The sequence below is a fragment of the Rhipicephalus microplus genome, chromosome 3 (assembly GCF_043290135.1).
Source record: "Rhipicephalus microplus isolate Deutch F79 chromosome 3, USDA_Rmic, whole genome shotgun sequence".
Classification (NCBI taxonomy): domain Eukaryota; kingdom Metazoa; phylum Arthropoda; class Arachnida; order Ixodida; family Ixodidae; genus Rhipicephalus; species Rhipicephalus microplus.
Genome location: NC_134702.1, coordinates 63,396,642 through 63,416,999, shown reverse-complemented (window position 1 = coordinate 63,416,999; position 20,358 = coordinate 63,396,642). Strand labels below are relative to the sequence as shown.

At 44.5% G+C, this 20,358-nt stretch overlaps 2 protein-coding genes across 2 annotated transcripts in view; one reads left to right on the top strand and one right to left on the bottom strand.

Moving 5' to 3' along the window:
- LOC119161190 (uncharacterized) overlaps positions 1-20,358 on the bottom strand; it is a 197,991-nt gene that overhangs the window by 119,372 nt on the left and 58,261 nt on the right. The gene's annotated exons all lie outside the window — the stretch shown is intronic.
- On the top strand, positions 7,679-12,107 carry LOC142803758 (uncharacterized). The gene has a single exon (XM_075889645.1). It carries the CDS (start codon positions 7,951-7,953, stop codon positions 9,118-9,120), a length of 1,170 nt encoding a protein of 389 aa, XP_075745760.1. The 5' UTR covers positions 7,679-7,950; the 3' UTR covers positions 9,121-12,107.

Here is a 20,358-nt window from a genome sequence, read left to right as displayed (position 1 = left end):
GGCGATCAGTGGCAACATCCGCCTCGAACAGCGATAACCTTATCTATGCCATGAAAGCAAAGTATACGCGCCGCCGATAAACCGGTCGTGATGAAACTTCATTGTGCCTCGCATTGTACGCACTCACTGAAGAGACACGGCGATAGGAGCCCTTTGTTCAACGAGATTAAATTTATCGGGACACTCGATGCGCGCCTCTTGTGCCAGGCCACGGGAGGAGAAACGTGCTTCTTTTTTTTTTTTTTTTGCAAATCCATCTAGGGCGGGTATGGTGCGAGTTTCATCGGCGGCGTCACCAAATCTTTCATAGGACCACGTGTCTCTGGCGCTCTCTTCCGCTGGGTACACGCAGCGTTAAAAGCGCATTCAACGTGATGTCACAATACGAATGCCCGTACACAAAGCACAAAGGAAACTAGCGCCGGGGGGGAAGGGGGAGCGAATCAACGAATGACATGGCGTGGCGCTGTGCGAAAGTGAGCTTACAGCGTGGTTATTCAGGCGGCTCACTAAAAGAGCGTTGGATAATTTGTGAAGTGTTGTAGGCCCATTGTACTCAGATCTGGGTGCACGTTAAAGAACCCCAGGTGGTCAAAATTTCCGGAGCCCTCCACTACGGCGTCTCATAATCATATCGTGGTTTTGGGACGATAAGCCACACATATCTATCTATCTATCCAACTTGTGAAGATTTGCGAGATGTGAGAAATATATGATTGCGGTACACGCCGCAGAGGGCAACTACAGATGAGCTTCGACCATTCGGGGTCTTTTGCGTACACTGACATTGCAAGGTACAAGGGACTCTAGAAAGGCCCGTTTACCACCTCCATCAAAATTCAACCGCCGCAGCAGGGGTCGAACCTGCGACTTTGGGGTTAGTAGGCAAGTACCGTAACGGCAATGCCCCCGCATTGCATTCTGGGAGAGTAGTTGCCTACCAGGCATATGACTAAATGTCAAGTGAAAACCCCGATGATTAACCAGAAACCTCCCTGGTTTGCTGCCCTGTACTCGAGAAGAGGTATAAAGGACGGACAAGTATGTAGGAAAGGAGGAGAGTGAAGGTTGGAAATATAAAGAAAAAACACAGACACGCTCATACACGAGAGTGCGATAATTTTTCAGCGGAGGGGTGCGTACACCGACACACCTTACATTCAAGTGTCCCTCGCACTCCACTGCGGCAAACTCTACGCTCAAACACAGAGAGATTACCACTCTGGTCGTGGGAGGCGCGACTTTTGGAACAGAACTTGGCAAACCAACTGCCAACACAGGACCAGTCCCGGCTAGCCGCCAATATAGTCAGTGTAGCACTGCACAAATGGCGCCACACAATTCAGTTTTAGGGAACTTTTGATAAACTTCATCTTCTCAAACTTGCTGCTAATAAACGTACTCTCTCGCTCTCAGCCGTACCTTCATCGCTTTCTGTTGTGACGTTCGAACGTTCTGGCAGATTTTCATCGCTTGCAACTGGCTATACCTGTCTTCAGCTGTGGCCTGCGAGTCTATACAGTACACAGAACGACCCCGAGCTTTCGCAATCTTTGTCCTGATCGCAAAGTTTGCCGCCATTGGTCCATCGCTATCGGCTATGACGTAAACAAATCTGCAAACCCTGTATTTACTGTGTCACCAGGGGACAACTGTGGCCAACATTATGTCTAACTGCTTCAGAACGCGGGCACATGAGTTAAATAATATAGCCTGAAGGCCGCGGTGACTCCAACAACTAAATGCAGGCTTCATCGTGTCGCTTTATGGCTATAATGTAAGCACGGTGAAAAGCTGTGCCTTATCTAAATTCGCTCCTCTCCAGAGGCACAAACAAAACTATGAGTGGAGTCAAGACTGGCTGCGCAACACGCACATGGACAATGGTAGAATGGACACCACGAGCGAAAACTACAGCAGCTGCTTTATTAACAACGATGAAATGCACTTTTATGTTGAATAACACAGAAAACCACCGACGATAGGCTATAATAACTATTCCTTGGTGAAGGCACCATGTCGGGGCCTGCTAAATGCAGATGCATGAATGGAGAACACGGCGTTATGGGGGTAACCCCTCACTCAGCTCAATTGCTTTTTCCCAGCGCAGGGTAGCAAACCAGGCATGTGCCTTGTTAACTTCCCTTCCTCCCTTGCACAGTACACGTGGTTTCGTTCTTGCTCATTATAATCACCCAGGAGTACTGATACCACCACCTTCTCATTAGAGTCATTGTGAAGATCATCTTTCATTTCCATCACATAACGGCGGCAATTTTACTGAAGTCGGCAAAAAAAACAGTCTATATATATATATATATATATATATATATATATATATATATATATATATATATATATCTCGAGAGATAGAGAGAGAGAGAGAGACGGTGCTAGAACAGAAGCGGGAAGCGGGCGCACCCCTAAATGTTTAAAAATGTTCGGCGAGACTATACGACACTGCCAGCTCTATACTCGGTTGCAATCTATCACATCCCTCCACCCATCGGGCCGCGGCGAAGCGCAGCCATGCTAGCCATGGTTTCTAATCGGACCGTATCTGTGTATTAGCTAATTGCAGTAATACCCACTTTAATAGTTATAGGTTCGTCGTTAATACCTAAGTAATACGCTTGGCAGAGCAATCATGTCGGAACATGCGAGGAAATTGACCAGGATGTCCGAGTTTATCAGTGCCACCCTAAATGCCTTGTCTCACTCCAAAGGTCCCAATGTGCCACCTAGGCTCTGTCGTTCCAGCCTCCGACGGCTTTGCCAGTTCTACAGTCACATGTAACGTTTCAATATATAAATATTCTGAATTGTTTTGTCACTGCCGCAGTGGTCACAGGCTGCGGTGTCGGCCATTCATATGCGGAACGCTTTTACTATGTCACACTTACCAATGCGACACCCAGCCACAGCCTGCGCAGTAGGGTAATGTCACCTCGGCGAAGCCCCGTAAGAATTTCAAAACTAGCGGTTGGATCTAAGATATACTAGTAGTCGCGAGAATGTCCACACAATACTGTTCGCAAATAGAGTCACTTTTCAATGTATTCAATCTCCTGGACTCTTTAGCGAGAAAGCATCCTGCGCCAGAGACAGAACGTCACCTAAGTAGGTTGTGCAGGGGCCACGTTCAACCGATCTCTCCAGACGACTCTGACCAGAATGACCTGCATGTGTTTGTTTGTGAATGACTCTTTGTTTGTTTTTATTTATCCCTGTCTCCGCTCTGCAGGATAGCAAACTGGTTTTCCTACTAAGTTAAGTTCCCAGCATTTTCCTTTTTATCTATTTGTATCTCTGTCTATATATATATATATATATATATATATATATATATATAAATATATATATATATATATATATATATATATATATATATATATATATATACATATATATATATATATATATAAAGTATTTAAAAACTGACATTAAATCAGCAACAAAAACATGTGTGTGTACAGAAGGCTCATTAATATGAATCGCTCTATCAGTGCTTCACGTCACGAAGATGAGTGAACACTATTGGATGGAGCACTCATGCTAACTTTATGTGGGAAGGACAGCGATGGATGCGGACGGAGCCGGTATTTTTCTCTTGCGTAGTAACGAACATTAGGCAACCTTCCAAGCATTATTAAAATGAAAATGTCCGCATGAACAAACTATATATAAAATAAAAAGGACACGCCCATCCATTGCCATCTAAGCGACCCGAAGCCACGCAACCATCACGGAGTGCGGACTCAAGCCACTCGAAATGTCTTCAAGCAGCTCGATCGACACACAGTTTCAAGCTTTCAGCAACGCCCATCTTAAGATAAATGCCAATCTCTCCAGATGCTCTTCGGGCGAAATGCCCGAGACAGCACACCGACCTTTTCGCACGTGCTTCTTGCTGCTGCGCCGAAAAAAAAAAGGGGTGGGGGGATTCATACGCCACAATGGAGCGTACGGACGAACACATTGCCACATTGCGAAATAATTGCGACGTGCAAAAAACGGGCACCGAGGGACGTTCTGGGAAGACCTTTTATGAACGACGTAATGGTAGCGAGCACGTCGACCTTTTACTTTCTTTTTTTAAGCACCACACGACCCACTAGATCTCACGCTTTCATGAGACCGTGTCGGAGAATAACTCGGGTCCATTGTACGACATGTCCTCCTCAAAACGACTACGACACCCCAGCCATGTTGTCCACAATCGAAGCGCACACTCCGAACAACACGCAGCACACCCGCACAAAGCAATTAATGCGTCCGCCTGCGAGCCTCCAGTGTTTGTCAACGTCAAATCCCACCCGAGGGCGTATGTTTATGCATTAGGTATCCGACGACCCGGAACGCTATTGCCAACCAGCTCGCAGCGTTTACTTTGCCCTCGGAGCATCGCATATACATGCGGGTTTGTGTCTATACACCCTATGGGCCCACGCGCCGCAGCATCTCTTTACCAAGAATTAATTTTAGGCGTCGGCATTGTGCTATCTATTGCACATAAGAGAGCTAGCTATACGCGCAAATGTTTTTTTTTTTTTTTTGTCCCGGCTGCGCGTCAAGCTTCAATACCACGGCCGATAGACACTGCGAGCTCGGCAAAAGGAGTGAGTAGATGCATCTCTAAAAGATGCGGGTGGCCATTTTCGGATCGTTACTTTGGCGCGCTTGGAGACGCACGCAAAGGCATAGAGTTTCTTAATATACACTAGAGGTAACTCTGGCGCTAGCCTCCATGGGAGCTGCAACACACGGCGCTTCAGCGAGCATGGGAATGATGGGTAGTACACACATTTGTCTAATTTTCGTACTTCTGGCCTGCTTCTGGTTCTGTGTGTGTTCGTGTGGCTTGGAGCTGTTTTTTCACGAAAACATAAATTAGCAAATGTTCACCGTTTGCGCTTCACAACCTTCATTTTTGGGCTTACCATTTTGAACCAAGTCACTAAGTCCAAAAGGGTTCGTTTTTTCTTTGAAGACAAAACCATAACCAGCAATGAACAAAGCCGCAAGTAAAATTCGCCGCCCGCAAGTACGAAGACTAGGCAAATGTCATTCCCATGGTCACTGAACGATCGCAGCGCCAGAGTGCCCTCTAGTTAATTTTGGGAAACTCTATGCTCAAAGGCGTGCCTTTCGGCCTTCGAAAGTGCGGTTTTCCGCTAATGTAATTCGCTTTGTCACGGTGTCTGCATATTGAACACCCACATGAAAGCCCCCTTTAGCTTGTCCTCTTCTTTCCCATTCATTTTCCTTTGTAATACACGCATTTCAAGGTATCAAAGTGGTTCGGTTCTCCTTGAAATCACCGCTCCTGTGAAAGGGCGGCGACAGAAAATATTTACTGGTAGTGTACGCAAAAGTGACATCCCTCAGAAAGAAAGCGGGGGGAGGAGGGGGCAACCAGTCTAAGGTATAAAGAGAGCCGCCTCCCCTTCCTTTTTTGGCACCACCTCGTCTTGTCTTTGTAGGTACCATACCTGTCTACCCTATCTTTTGTATCTTCTCTCCTTATAGTGTTAGAGCAATACGTCCTGAACATTATGAAGTGTGGAAATGTATCAGGATAACACAAAGCAGTATTAATATACGAATTTCGTCCAGAAAGATTAAGTTTATGAAGGACCATTTCACCGATGATTCTTGCACGATCTTTTTCTAAACTGGACTAAGTAATACGAGTATGAACGTGGTCTTCATCTGAGCCTAAGTTATTTAGCAATAGTGACGAGAAAAAATGTCTTCAAGTGACAATTAAATTAATTTGACATTCACAGAATGTTTACTCAGTGTCCATGACAGCAGTCGGGCAAGTTTACTACGCCTCAGGAGCGCCGCTAATATGTTGATGGACTGGTCTGATCTACTTTATCGACAGCATATGTTCTTTTAGCTACGCCATTCAGAATTTAATCTTCGTTGATGGCACACGATGACATCTGTGGCTACAAATATATCCGATGCAGGAGCTTTTACGAAACATTGTCAAGCACCTAGACCACGCAAATGTGTCATATTATGCCGCATAAAAGCAGGCCATTCAACTTCCGCAGTTAGATCTATACATAAAGGCTTCAAATCAAAGTAGATAATGTATTGGCATATCAGATAAAAAAGTGCAGCCATATCCAAGAAGTGAATGATTGAGTGGGTGAACCTCCGGAGGTAAACCTGGTAAACCATGAATACTCCGCTCATTTTTCTCACTCGATTTTATTGCAACGCTCCCCCTAGCGTACGTCGCCGCACTAAATCGAACGACTGCCTTCCACCAATGACACGCGCCATATATGACATCATACCTATTTCATAACAACTCGCATCTTTCATCATGAACTACAAGTACCACCGTCTAGTTTATAACATCTTGCATCTTTCCAACATCAGCAACAAGTACCGTAATCTAGTGAACACTGCAAGAACTAAACGAGAGGTGGCTACATACAGGGGACGCCCAGCCCTTGCCTTAAGGCTTCGCCCCTAAAAATGTTACCATTAAGATTGTTCCAAAAAACGTTCCATAATATTTCAGGGAATAACACAACATGTTGGTCAGAGTGACGCCACCGATGGGGCGCCCGGTCCACTAATGAAGGTACGTGAGTTCATGGTTCTCATGGCGTTGTAAAGAAGTGACACGGCATGACAACTATATGCTCTGGTTCGGTCTATCGTAAACACTCGTCAGCCGTCCAGCATATTTCGGAAGCGAAATATGCTGGACGGCTGCGAAACATACACTTGATCCTGCTGTGAGAGCAATCACAAATTACTTGCTCACGTGAGACATTGTCTCACCGCTAAATTGTTGCGGGCTGCATTTATGAAGCCGTACTGTTTCCAGAATTTTACAGCTGACACGTCTATAGGCGTGACTCCTGTAGCAAAGACAATAATCTCATGCACATGGAAAGACGTACGCGTCTGTTCTAAGAATGAAATGGTACGTCACGTCCTACGTGCAGGATTCAATCAGTTGTACTCAAGATCGCTTGTTGAAGCCGAAATTCTTTGACCATGCCGTGTTTGAATATGGTGAAGACCCTAGAGCCAGGTGATGATTAGTGGCATCTTTCCGGCGCAAAGGCCCGGGTTGGCTAAAAAGCGCCATGTCTTTGATGGCCCGGGAGCCAGGTAGCAAGCCAGTAGTGCGGCTGATCAACCCCTTTGTCTCTGCTTCTGTCTTCCTCTCTTTCTGCACGGTGCAGTCACAGGTTTCGAGCGTGATATAACTGTCTCCACCAGCAGCGGCGTACCCAGGGAAAGGCACACCGGGCCTGTGCACCTCTCCCCCTTCTCCTGAAATGTTTTCTACATGTCATACAGCGCGAAAAATGCCCCTTTCAAATAGGTGCCACCCCCCCCCCCCCACACACACACAATTACTGCCTCTGCCCATTGGTGCTGCTATTAGAATTCGAGTCGAGGAGTGAGCGTTTCGTCTAAACAAAACAAAATTCGGCAGATCCCCGGTGCCTCGGAATCGACGTTATGCGAAGCGTGCGGAGGGAAGTGACCGTGTTGCAATATTTTTATTGGGCGACATGTAATGATATGACGCTAAATATATGTACGAGTGGGCTTGGTGTCTGTGCCACTGCACGGATCACTAATCAATTCGCTCCCGCTATGCAGATGGTCCGTTACGTCATCGCTCATCTGCTGCTACCTGCGCTTGCGCATGCGGTAGCGCCGGCGGAACATGGCTTCAGCTGTCCTGGAAGCGACGAAGGCAGCGCATGCCCTCTGCCTATCGTCAAATGCCTGGCTCGACCAGAAGAGGGACTCTGGGCAGCTGAGCTCAACCAAGCCTGGACGGTTGCATCATCATCGACATCCACGAGCCCGACACCTATAAAAGAACAAGGACCTTCAACGGAGCGCTGTGGGCTTGGTGTCTGTGCCACTGCACGGATCACTAATCAATTCGCTCCCGCTATGCAGATGGTCCGTTACGTCATCGCTCATCTGCTGCTACCTGCGCTTGCGCATGCGGTAGCGCCGGCGGAACATGGCTTCAGCTGTCCTGGAAGCGACGAAGGCAGCGCATGCCCTCTGCCTATCGTCAAATGCCTGGCTCGACCAGAAGAGGGACTCTGGGCAGCTGAGCTCAACCAAGCCTGGACGGTTGCATCATCATCGACATCCACGAGCCCGACACCTATAAAAGAACAAGGACCTTCAACGGAGCGCTGTGGGCTTGGTGTCTGTGCCACTGCACGGATCACTAATCAATTCGCTCCCGCTATGCAGGTTGGTGAGCCCTACGTTGTCTTTTCGAAAAGATCTGGTAATTACTTTCTGGTACAGCTGCCAAGCCCGCATTGCTGTATGGTTATTATTGCCGAGTGTGTCCATGTAATTCGTGCACTACTAATTCTAGCTGGAGATGTTGAAACTAACCCTGGCCCTTCAAATATCTCTGAGAACCTTCTTGCTGAATTGCGTAAGCTATCTACAGGTCAAACACAACTAATTGCAGAAGTACAGGGCTTGAAGTCTCAGCTCGGTAACACCGATAAAACAATTGGCGAACTGAACAAAAGATTATCAGACCTTGAAAGTCATTATCAGTCTCTGGTACCACTTCGAAAAGAAATAGAAGTCCTGCGCGTTAACACGGAGCAGACCTCCTGCAGAATCCTTGCACTAGAAGCCCGTATTGATGACGCTGAAAATCGCTCAAGGCGAAACAACCTAATATTTTACGGTATCCCGGACCCTTCCGCATCTGAAACATTTTCTGAATCGGAGCGGCTGGTAATGAATCTTTGCCGGGACAACCTACAGGTTCACTTAGAACCAAGAGATATCGAACGCGCGCATCGTCTCGGTCGACATTCACCTGAACGCTCCCGGCCCATAATCGTGAAGATTGCTCTGCACAAGACAAAAACTGCAATATTATCGAATGGTCGCAAGCTTAAGGGGACAAGTTACGGCATAGGTGAAGACTTCTCACGCTCAGTCCAAAATGCTAGAAAACAACTAATTGCTTTTGCGAGAAGTAACAACAAGCCATTTTCAATGCACTTCAAAACACTGCACATGAATCAGAAGCGCTACATTTTCGACGCCGAATCAAACACCGTCAAAGAACTATCGTAGCAATCAAGCCACCGGGAAAAAAAAACGACCGCTGTTGCGGTTACTAGCAAAACTCTTTCACTTTCTGTTATTTACACTAACATTCGCAGTTTCCTACCCAAACGGGAACTTATATCTAGCACTGTATCATCCTCTGAAAGCAATGTGCTATTACTTACCGAAACGTGGTTAACTGATGACATCCGTGATGACGAAGTTCTGTCAGAATTACCAAACTTCCAGTTGTACAGGAATAACCGCGCATCTACTCGTGGTGGCGGTGTACTCATTGCTGTTCACGAGCAATTATCTTGCTCAGTCGTACATATTAAAACAGAGCTAGAAATGCTCTGGGTACTTATTAAGGCACATCCTCAGTCCGTTGTACTGGGCGTTTGCTACCGACCACCCCGTGCTAGTTCCAATTTTAGCAACCAACTTAATCAGGCCATGTGCCAGCTCACGTCTGCTCATCCAAACGCGCACGTACTTTTATTCGGTGATTTTAACTTCCCACAAATAGAATGGCGCACCAGCAATGTGCATTCATCTACGGGTGTAGGTGAAGCTAATGCGTTTCTTGATATTTGCCTAAACTTCAACATGACCCAACTAGTCACAGAGCCAACACGTGTATCGCAAGATACAGCCAGTGTCCTGGATCTGATACTAACCAACAATCCTGAAAGCCTGTCACGCATTCACTATCTACCCGAAATCAGTGACCATAAGACAATTCACGCCACTTTTTCTTTTCAACCGCTTAAACGAGAAACCTACAAAAAAACGATCCATCTATATGACAGAGGGGATTACGAAACAATAAACGAAGCTCTTAGCGCATTCTTCCACACTTTCCAAGCAACTTTACATCAACACACAGTAGATACGAATTGGACCCGCTTTATCGGTAAACTGACGGAGCTAACCGATAAATTCATACCTAAAGTCAGCTTCACAAGCACCTGCAACAAACCCTGGTTTACTAAAAATCTAAAACGCCTTGAAAATAAAAAGAAACGTTTATTCCGATCTGCCAAACGTGCAGGTCAACCGAGTGTATGGGATAGGTACTATGAGGCTGACCGCAATTATCTTTTAGCCCTGCGCAAAGCAAAAAACTTCTTCTATAACACAGACCTACCCAAGCTACTGCAGACTAATCCCAGACAGTTCTGGAAAACACTTAAGGCTGACAAACCGCGTGACACTGTACTAACCCTTGAATCTGGTGAAGCTATTACTGACGGGGAATGTGCGAATCTATTCAACGCTTCTTTTGCTACAGTTTTTACTGATGAACCAAGCATACACTCCCGCATACCTTCACTTGGCTTTAATTGTAATCATGACATGCCAGCAATCAATTTCTGCGCAAATGGAATATTGTCTATAATAGAAAAAATGAAATTGTCATCCTCTGCGGGCATGGATGGTATCAATTCCAAAATTCTAAAAAATGTTAAAGAGAGTGCTTCGCTTTTTCTTGCTCTAATATTTTCCCAGTCCCTTTCCTCAGGAATCATCCCATGTGACTGGAAGATAGGGAAGGTCGTTCCGGTCTTCAAATCAGGCGATAGAAACTCTCCACTTAACTATCGCCCCATCTCCCTAACAAGCGTCCCCTGCAAGATCATGGAGCATGTCATCTACTCCCACATAATGAATTTTCTCGACAGCAATAATTTTTTTCACCCTTCACAACACGGCTTCCGCAAGGGGTTGTCGTGTGAAACACAGCTGGCAGCCTTCTTGCATGACATTCATACTAACCTCGACGTTAACGTGCAAACTGATGCCGTTTTTCTTGATTATGCTAAAGCATTCGATAAGGTGCCTCATCAACGATTGTTCGCTAAACTTTCCCAACTAAATTTACATCCCACCGTCATAAAATGGATAATAGAGTTCCTTACTAATCGATCACAACGCGTCGCTGTAAATAACCACCTGTCTACTGCCATCCCAGTAACATCAGGTGTCCCTCAAGGCTCCGTCCTTGGCCCGCTACTATTTTTAATCTATATTAACGACTTACCTTTGCATGTAACCAGTAATATACGTATGTTCGCAGATGACTGCGTTGTCTACCGCACAATACTAAACACCTCTGACCAGTTAACCTTAGAGAACGATCTTACTAACGTTTCGAAATGGTGTACCACTTGGTTAATGACACTAAACGTAAATAAATGCAAAACTATGTCATTTACGCGTAGCAATAATCCGCTCATGTTTCCGTACACAATCAACAGCTTACCCCTAGAACTGACTAACTCTTATAAATACCTAGGTGTCACCGTGACTAGCGATCTGATCTGGCGTACGCATGTCCAAAACATCATTTCATCGTCTAACAAAACCTTAGGCTTTTTAAAACGTCACCTCAAAAGTGCTCCAATGCAAGTAAGATTACTTGCCTACACATCACTAGTGCGACCGAAATTGGAATACGCATCCGCCATCTGGGACCCGCACCAAGCATACCTCATCTGCGCTCTAGAATCAGTTCAAAACCGTGCAGCTCGCTTCATTCATTCTTCGTATTCATACGACATCAGCGTCACATCACTAAAATTACTATCCAATCTTCCATCGCTCGCTCTTCGTCGGCGCATTTCTTCTCTTTGTCTTTACCATAAATTTTTTCACAGTTCAATCCTGCATCAACCATCTTACATCAAACCCGCAACACGCATATCAGCCAGGACAAGCCACACGCAGCAGGTTTCATTAATGCGCGCTCGAACATCAACATTTCTCGCGTCATTTTTTTCCCGCACAGCAAAAGACTGGAACGACCTCCCTTTTTCCATTGTCGACATAATATGTCCATCTTCTTTTGCACAACATGTCACTGACCATCTTCTAACAAATAACCTTTAAGTGCTTTTTTGAATTACATGTTGGTTACGTGTGTTATTTATTGTACATGCATATTTCCTTGTAATATGAAGAAATGTATATAGTTGAAACCCATGTATTGATTACGTTTGTTAAATATTATTCCCACCCCCTATGTAATACCCCCATTGGGGGTCTTTAAGGAAAATAAACTGACTGACTGACTGACTGAGTGTTGTACGCACAGACTTATGTTGAAGAGTTGCAGATGTTTATATAACCAGTTGTTTGCACTTGCACAACGATTCCAACTGAAACATGCGTATTACCAACGCCAGAAGCTGATATGAAGCGCTGATGCTCGCGAGGATGTTGGCCCTAGACACTGCTGCATAAATGAACTTCAGCGCAAGGCAAATAACCGCAATTGACATTCACCCAACGCAACGGCTATTTGAAAAGAGTGCATATCTAATGTCTATAAAATTGTGTAGGCAGCACTGCAACCACTATTGACATTTCACGAAGGTTAGCGTCTATTTGAAAACTATATTTCCGAGACATGGTGTAGTTTTGTGGTAAAATGCTTAATTGCCACTCAGAATGCTTGGGTTCGATTCCAGCTTGGACCTTGACATTTATTCTTTGCATTAGTCGGGTCGACGCTACCAATATTGAGCATTTATTAACGCTCGTGCGTTGAAATTGCCCATGTCTGTTCTCGTCGTTCCCGGGTAGATACTAAGGGTCGATCACCTGTGGTACATACGCACCCGTGGGTATGTGCCACAGTCTCGTGGGAAGTGTTTGACGATATACGCGACGGTATTGTGGCATTATTCATGTCTTGACCAGCGTGTCATATTCGTCGACCATCTAACCCTCCCATGCTAATTTTGGTTCACACCAAAATAAGGCGGTGACCACGAGAGCACTTTAACGTAAGTGACTATGTATGTATATATATATATATATATATATATATATATATATATATATATATATATATATATATATATATAGATAGATAGATAGATAGATACGCTCAAAGTTCGCTAATAAATGTTTTGCCTTTAACAGCAGGTGCAAAAAGAAGGGGCGAAACCAGTTGATTACGCAGCCCGTTTCATTCAAGGAAAGAAAAGCAGTTCGTTTTATATACAACAAATACTTACCATCTGATTCACCCTCTGCACTAATGACTACAAATGACATTCAGCCCCTTGCTTCGCACAGACTCAAACAACGGCTTGATTTCCTTTTCTTGTTACTTAACAATAAACTCGCCATTGATCCATCACCGTATCTATCTTTCCTATCAACTAGGCAGACCCGACATCACCATCTCAATTTGGTTACGCCATATTTCGCGAGAACTGATGTCTTTATGTATTCTTTCTTTCCACGGACAGTGTCTGATTGGAACAAATTATGTGATCCCGATACATTGTGAATTAAGTAGAGTGAATCGCATTATGTATGGTGCATGTTATTCCTGTTTTTTCATGTGATGTGCCCTTCCTGCTTGGACCATTTATGGTTCGCAGTATGTACTAAATAAATAAATAAATAAATAAATAAATAAATTGATTTTATCTGTGGGAGAGTGAGAACATTTCTATTTGCAGTCACAAACATTACTGCTACGGGATAAAAATGTTTCGCTGTTCCTGCAAAACTTATCGACTGAATTCGTTAATATATGCGTGTATTATGAAGCCGCCTGCAAAAACTAGGTCACGGAATAAATATATCAAGAGAATATCGACGGGAACTTGACGCAAGTGGATGTTACTACTGAAAAGAAGGGGCATTGCTATAGACCTTTGCATCGGGCGAGGAGGTCCGGTCTGGCAACCAACGCATTCCTCCTCTCTGGCGTGCGGGCTACGGTTTAAGGTGTGTCTGCTGATGCCGGTATGTGTGGTGTTATCGAGCGATTTGCCGTGTATTATGCCAACCTGCGAATTTTGTTTTTCTTCATTGCTATGACGGCCAAGAATTGGTCATCAGGAAACCACTGTGCTGTTTTTGGTGCAGTGGACTCTTCTTCAATTCGCATTGTTTCCATGTTGACGAGGAGCAGCGGCTTCTATGGCTTACAAGCTCAGACAGGAAGAGCTTTGTACCTTCCGCGGGCTCTCGGGTATGTTAAAAAACATTCTCAGGCGAACGCACAGCAACGACTTCGACACCCATGCTCATTTTCGGCTATGAACGGAAGGTACGCAGCCTACAGCTATTCCAACGATGACAATATTTCTCCGATGAATAGCCCCACGTAACATTTCTCTCTATAGCAGGTCAAACTACCGCGGCACCAAGAGTCACTCAAATATCGTGGTAAAAAAAAAAACAGATACAAAGGGGACGCGCAAGCATGTCATCGTCGTTTGATGTACACATAAGAGCTGTATTCAAGTGCACACCTGTAAAAACAAACGAACAATTAATATACGGTCACCCCTTCAGAGTTGAAAATCAATTTAAACAACAGTAAGTGCGTAGTTAACGAAAAGCATCAGTGCCACGAAATAAAGACTAACCACTACAGTCCAACGCACGGCTTCATGCAAAAGCGGTAGCGGATGAGATGGCTGGCGTAGAGAAATCTTGTTATAAAAGCGGATGACTACAGCTCAATAAGGATTATCAGTAAGATCTTAAAGTTTTGTAGCTCATTTTGGAAAACAAAGACCTGAAAATACTGCGCATTTTTCGAGCAGAAAGTCGGTGCTGTGAATATACTGCATCAACAGAGACGGACTCGTTCGTGGCACTGTGTAGAAAAAACAATTGACCCTCAACGACTTGAACATTGTCAGGACATCTCATAGACTCATTTTCTCATGAACCTCCATCACTTCAGTCGGAATTCAGCGCGTAAAACGAAGGAGGAACGATAAAACCGTTGCCGCACGCTTACCTTCTATGCAAACCACGAGCTTCCCGCATGGCAGATAGGTTGCCAGGCCAAAAAAAAGGCCGCCCTCAGAAAAAAAACGGCGGTGCCAACAACAACAAAAAAAAAACGTCTATAGCGTATATAAGCCCACGCTGTTGTGTTGAACGAACAGAAACGCTTGCCATTGGGTTGTACAATTGTTATTCGGCGGGAGACATTTTCGGAGTTGTTCATTCTAACCAATAAAGAGAAGTAACACACTTAGCTAGCGAGCAAATATGCAGTTCTCTCTCTCTCTCTCTCTCTCTCTCTCTCTCTCTCTCTCTCTCTATCTATCTATCTATCTATCTATCTATCTATCTATCTATCTATCTATCCATCTATCCATCTATCTATCTATCTATCTATAATATCTATCTATCTCATTCTATCTATCTATTCATCTATCTATCTATCTATCTATCTATCTATCTGTCCCTGACTGTCTGTCAATCAATCAATCTATCTATCTATCTATCTATCTATCTATCTATCTATCTATCTATCTATCTATCTATCTATCTATCTGTCCCTGACTGTCTGTCAAACTATCTATCTATCTATCTATTTATATATCTATGTATCTATATATCTATCTAGCCGCTTACGTTTGGGTGCTCTTGTGGTCACCCCCTTAACTTGGCATGAATAAAAATTAGCATGGAAGGGTAAGGTGGTTTGAGGAATATAACGCGCTGGTCAAGACATGAATAATGTCACAATCCCGTCACGTAACTCGTCAAACACTTCCCACCAGACAGTGGCACATACCCACGGGCGGGTGTCTGCCGCTGGTATGCAGGTATGTGCCACAGGTGATTGACACTTAGTATCTATCTACCCACGAACGACGAGAATACACACGGGCAATTTTAACGCGCGAGCGTTAAGAAACACGCGACATCGGTAGTGTATACTCGACAAATGCATGGAATAAAAGTCAGTGTCCCAGCTAGAATCCAACACGAGCATTCTGCGTGGCAATGAAGCAGTTTACCACAGAGCTACGCCAGGTCTCAGAACTACTTATCAAATAGACGCTAACCTTCGTGAAACATCGATAGTGGTAACAGTACTGCCTATAGGCAATTTTATAAACATTACATGTGTACTTCTTTGATACAGCCATTACGTCGGATTACTGCCAATTGTGGTTAGTTGCCATGCTCTGATGTTGATTTATGTAGCAGTGTCCAGGGCCAACATCCTCGCGAGCATCGGGGCTTCATATAAGCTTTTGGCGTTGCTAATACACATGTTCCTGTTGGCATAGTTGCGCAAGAGCAAGCAACTTTTTATATGAACATCTGCAACTCTTCAACATATGACTATGCGCGCAACATTTGCCTACTGGATTGTGCTACTTCTGTATGATGAATATGTTATGAAAAGTTGCGAGATGCCGGTACTTGGAGTGTTCACTCCAAGTACCGTCATCTTGGACGGGCTCGTGGACGGATGGGCACACGCACAGACGGATGGACGGACGGATGGAAGAACGCATAGCTGGACGCATGGACAGACGGAAGCAAGACCGAAAGGACGGACGGAATCGCGCACGGACTGACGGACGCCCCACTCAACATCGTCCACTTTGTGGATATACTGTGAATTTTTTTTCCTCGTGTAACATTCCCATTTATTGCTTTCGCACCCACTGCTTCGCCTTTGCGGTAAAAATATTTCTTTTTATTCCAGTTGTCGCCTGTAACTAACATACGAGCATAGACTGCCTTTTATATGTTCACTTGTCTTCTATTAATAATGCAAGAAAAAGAACATTTGTTTCAGAGAGTAATCCAGAACAACTCAGAAAGTTCACCGCATGTCTCATGATTTATCTTTGATGAAAACTTTTTGGTTGGGAGCATATTTGCAGCATCCGCCCCATACACACACTCGGATAGCAAATCTTCAGGGAAACTTGAAGGATCTTAAGATCGAATAATAATAAAACATACCATCTAGGGAAGTCTAGGGCAAGCTTACAAGCCTTAACCATTCGTTAAAGTTCAACCGTTAAAGCGGCTTTACCTGTCTATCACGCTCTGTTCTAGAATAAACCATTTCCAATTCATTTATTCATTCGTTCGTTCGTCCATTCATTCTGATAGTAAAATATATGTCCAAGGCAATAACTACTTAACTATAGCTATTTGATTTACTGTCCATTCCACGCGCATTGTCGAACACCTGTTCATCGTACCTTTCCCATCCAAGTAACTCATTTTTCACTGCATCTTTGACGGTGCACTTAGGTGCACATGAAAATTGCAAGGAGCTGAACCGATGCGCCCACCCCAGACCTTCAGAGACTACACCTTTAAATATTTCTGCACATCTATGTCTGTTTTCAAAACCATTTCGTTTTCATAAGGAGAACGCGCATCAGCGACCGACCATGAAGACACCGTGCTATCCATTAACTCTATCGACGTTAATGATGCACAAGCGTCACAACGACGGACGGAGGTTTGCCGTGTATAACTGATATAAAGCCCAAACGCATCGCGCCACTTTATCATCGAGAATTGACGATGAAGAAGGCCGTATTCCCGAACTAACGCGGTTCATCGCACGAATCGGACGAGAAAATTACTCGACATATATGTCCGTACGCTAAAGCGGGGATGGCCTGGTACATCATAAATGCGCCAACACTTGTGGCGCATTCATTCCACGTCAACGGAGCTCCAGCACTCAACAGCGATGCGAGAGCAGCTATCCTATTTGCGTTCGGAAATTGTTTTCAACCTCGCCCATACGAAACCGTATAAATCACCGCGGGGATTATTCGCAATAATGTCTTGTTCTATCGGGCAAACGGTTCGCCGAAGCAAAGCGTAATAGACATATTTAGAGACATAAACTTTACGCGCATACTAGTATAGACGTCCATCACACCTCAACCTGGACGAGGTTATAAAAGTGGACGGCACGCCAAGCGTCAGCCATACAAAGACGTCCGAGATCAGCCCACGCAATACATCGCCTTGCTTCAACAACGATTAAATTGGCAGTAGTTAATAAACTAGCAGTGCTCGAGCCAAAAAGCTTGTTTTTTATCTGTTGGACGTACAAAGAAATGTGGGCGGTCCGCGGTGTACCCATAGCCTACACTAAATTAGATGGCATCACCCATCCTGCCAGACTAAAACAACGTGGTACGGAAGCCAAGCTCCGTCAACCGTATTCAACAGCACCGACAGATAAGAAGATCCCGTGAACTTGGCCTACCGTGTTTCGCAGATGCGCATCACCTGCACGTATAATGGTCAGAGGCATAGATTGTGTCCAAGCGTCACCTCGCAGGCGCAAACGTTGCATGCCGCACTGCTGGACATTCTAATGAGACACGAATACGCCTTCGTAAATACCACACCCAACTATATGCAACAAAGCAACGTTTCATCGCGTCGTTAGAGCCCGGATGGCAAACGAAGTTGCAAATATGGGTCGATCGCATACATGCGCGCGTTGGCGAAACCCTGCGTATTCGATTATAGAAGCTTGATACGACGAGCAAGTGATTTCAATCGTCGTGGAGCGTTCGTTCTCAAGAGTGGTACGAGCACCCGCAGGTCTTGGTCGCGAGCCGACCTAGAAGCTCCATTGGCGCCATCATTGCCCCCAATTCTGTAATGACTTAACAATAATTGAAATCCAATATCACGTTCTTCCTGGAGCGCTTGGTATCAGTCGTGCCCTACCTCACTAGAAAAGTGATGCCTTAATAATAAAGGCAGAAGTGTAATTTCTTTACAAATCCTGAAGCCCTGCATACTACGTGCGAGCGAGTGCAACAATTGTACCGCATTCTCCAAATACGATTCTTAACGTAGCTCAGCGCGAGTGTGTCAGAAGGCCCTCGATGTACTTGAAATGAAATCATGCTATCAAACGAAATCGACAGACATTGGTGATGTGCTATGAAAATTTTCGCGTCTGCCCTGCACGAATGTTGCTTTATACGATTGCTCACTGCATGACATAACTATAGTCTTAAATAAGGTACGGTTATAACGGGACTGCTAAACGACCACGATGCAGCTGTCTTTCAATTCAGCTACTTATGTTGTAGTTGCGCATTTATAATCTAGTGTTTCATCCCCGTCTACTGCATCATACACGCTATCAATAAAATTTATAAAGTTTAAAGCGTTGTTGAAAACGAGAATATTGATTTTTTAATCGCGATACTGCCATAATTTCCTGTCATTACAAATCGCAAAAAGAAATACTGGAGCGCTCAATAAATGGAAATGAAAATTGTCATTCAGTTAGCGGAATACAATACAACGCTGAGGAAGGACAATGTATCGTGAATAAATTATTAAACAAAGAATATATTTATGAGCGCGCAAGTAGTTTCACCACCTGAATCAGAGTTTATCGTGAGTCACGGGAAAAACTGCAAATCTATATAGATGATTACCACAGCGGAGCAGAGAAACACGCGGGATATGAATAGGCAGCCCATCTAGCCAATGGTGGATCATCGATTCGTTATGTGAGCGCACTCTGCGAGGAGAACAACAATACATTACGATTATCAAAAATGTGCTTTATCAAAAGAGTTTTGTGTAATCATACCTTATATTCTGTAGTAGATATAATGGCGAAACCGCAAGGCTGCTGGATTGGTGAGACCGCCAAAAAAGATGAGGCGATGCCTTACTTTCCAGTTTATAAGTGCAACAAGTGAAAGCAAAGTTCCGATAGCAAATACACAAAAACACTGCTTCCTAACGACTGCAAGGAAAGGCAAGTTGTGTGCCGGCCCGAAGGTCGCAGGATCGACTGTTACATTTCGATGCATACGATATATTTGGGGCTAGCGAACGTTATTTAGGTGCGCGTTAAATAATACCAGGCAGTCGAAAATTTCGGAACCCTGTCCTATGGAATCACTCATAGTATCATCGTGGTTTTAGAACGTCACACGCGAGTTATTATTAGGCAAGGCAGCCTTTAGGCACTAAACTTCCTGACGCTTTCTTTAAACTGTTCTGTAGAGGCTGCTTGATCACCAGCGTGTGTCTTCTTTTTTTTTCGTCTTGTCAATGCACGTTTATCTTTCTTCAACTGCCGAAAATTTTCAGACTGCCACCTTGTTGATCATTATCGCTAAATCGACCGCGCCTTGACTGTCGTTCGTAAGCTCCAAGCTTTGTCACCACACCTACCTTCGAAAGGCAAAAAAAGAAAAACACGATGCTCTAACTATTGCGTTCAAATGTAAAAGAAAACTGCATGAAATGAGAAAGACAGAAACATTTGTCACAAATGAACCGCACTAATGGTATGGTCGCGGAGATTGGGTGACATGATTTACCTCCACGCCGCAGATCTCGGACATCGTTAGTACAAGCGTAATCACCATTGCTCCGAGCCACCTGACAAACGGTGACATAAAGATGCGCGCGCGGAGGCAGAAGCTTCAGTTGAAACTTGAACACACACACACACAC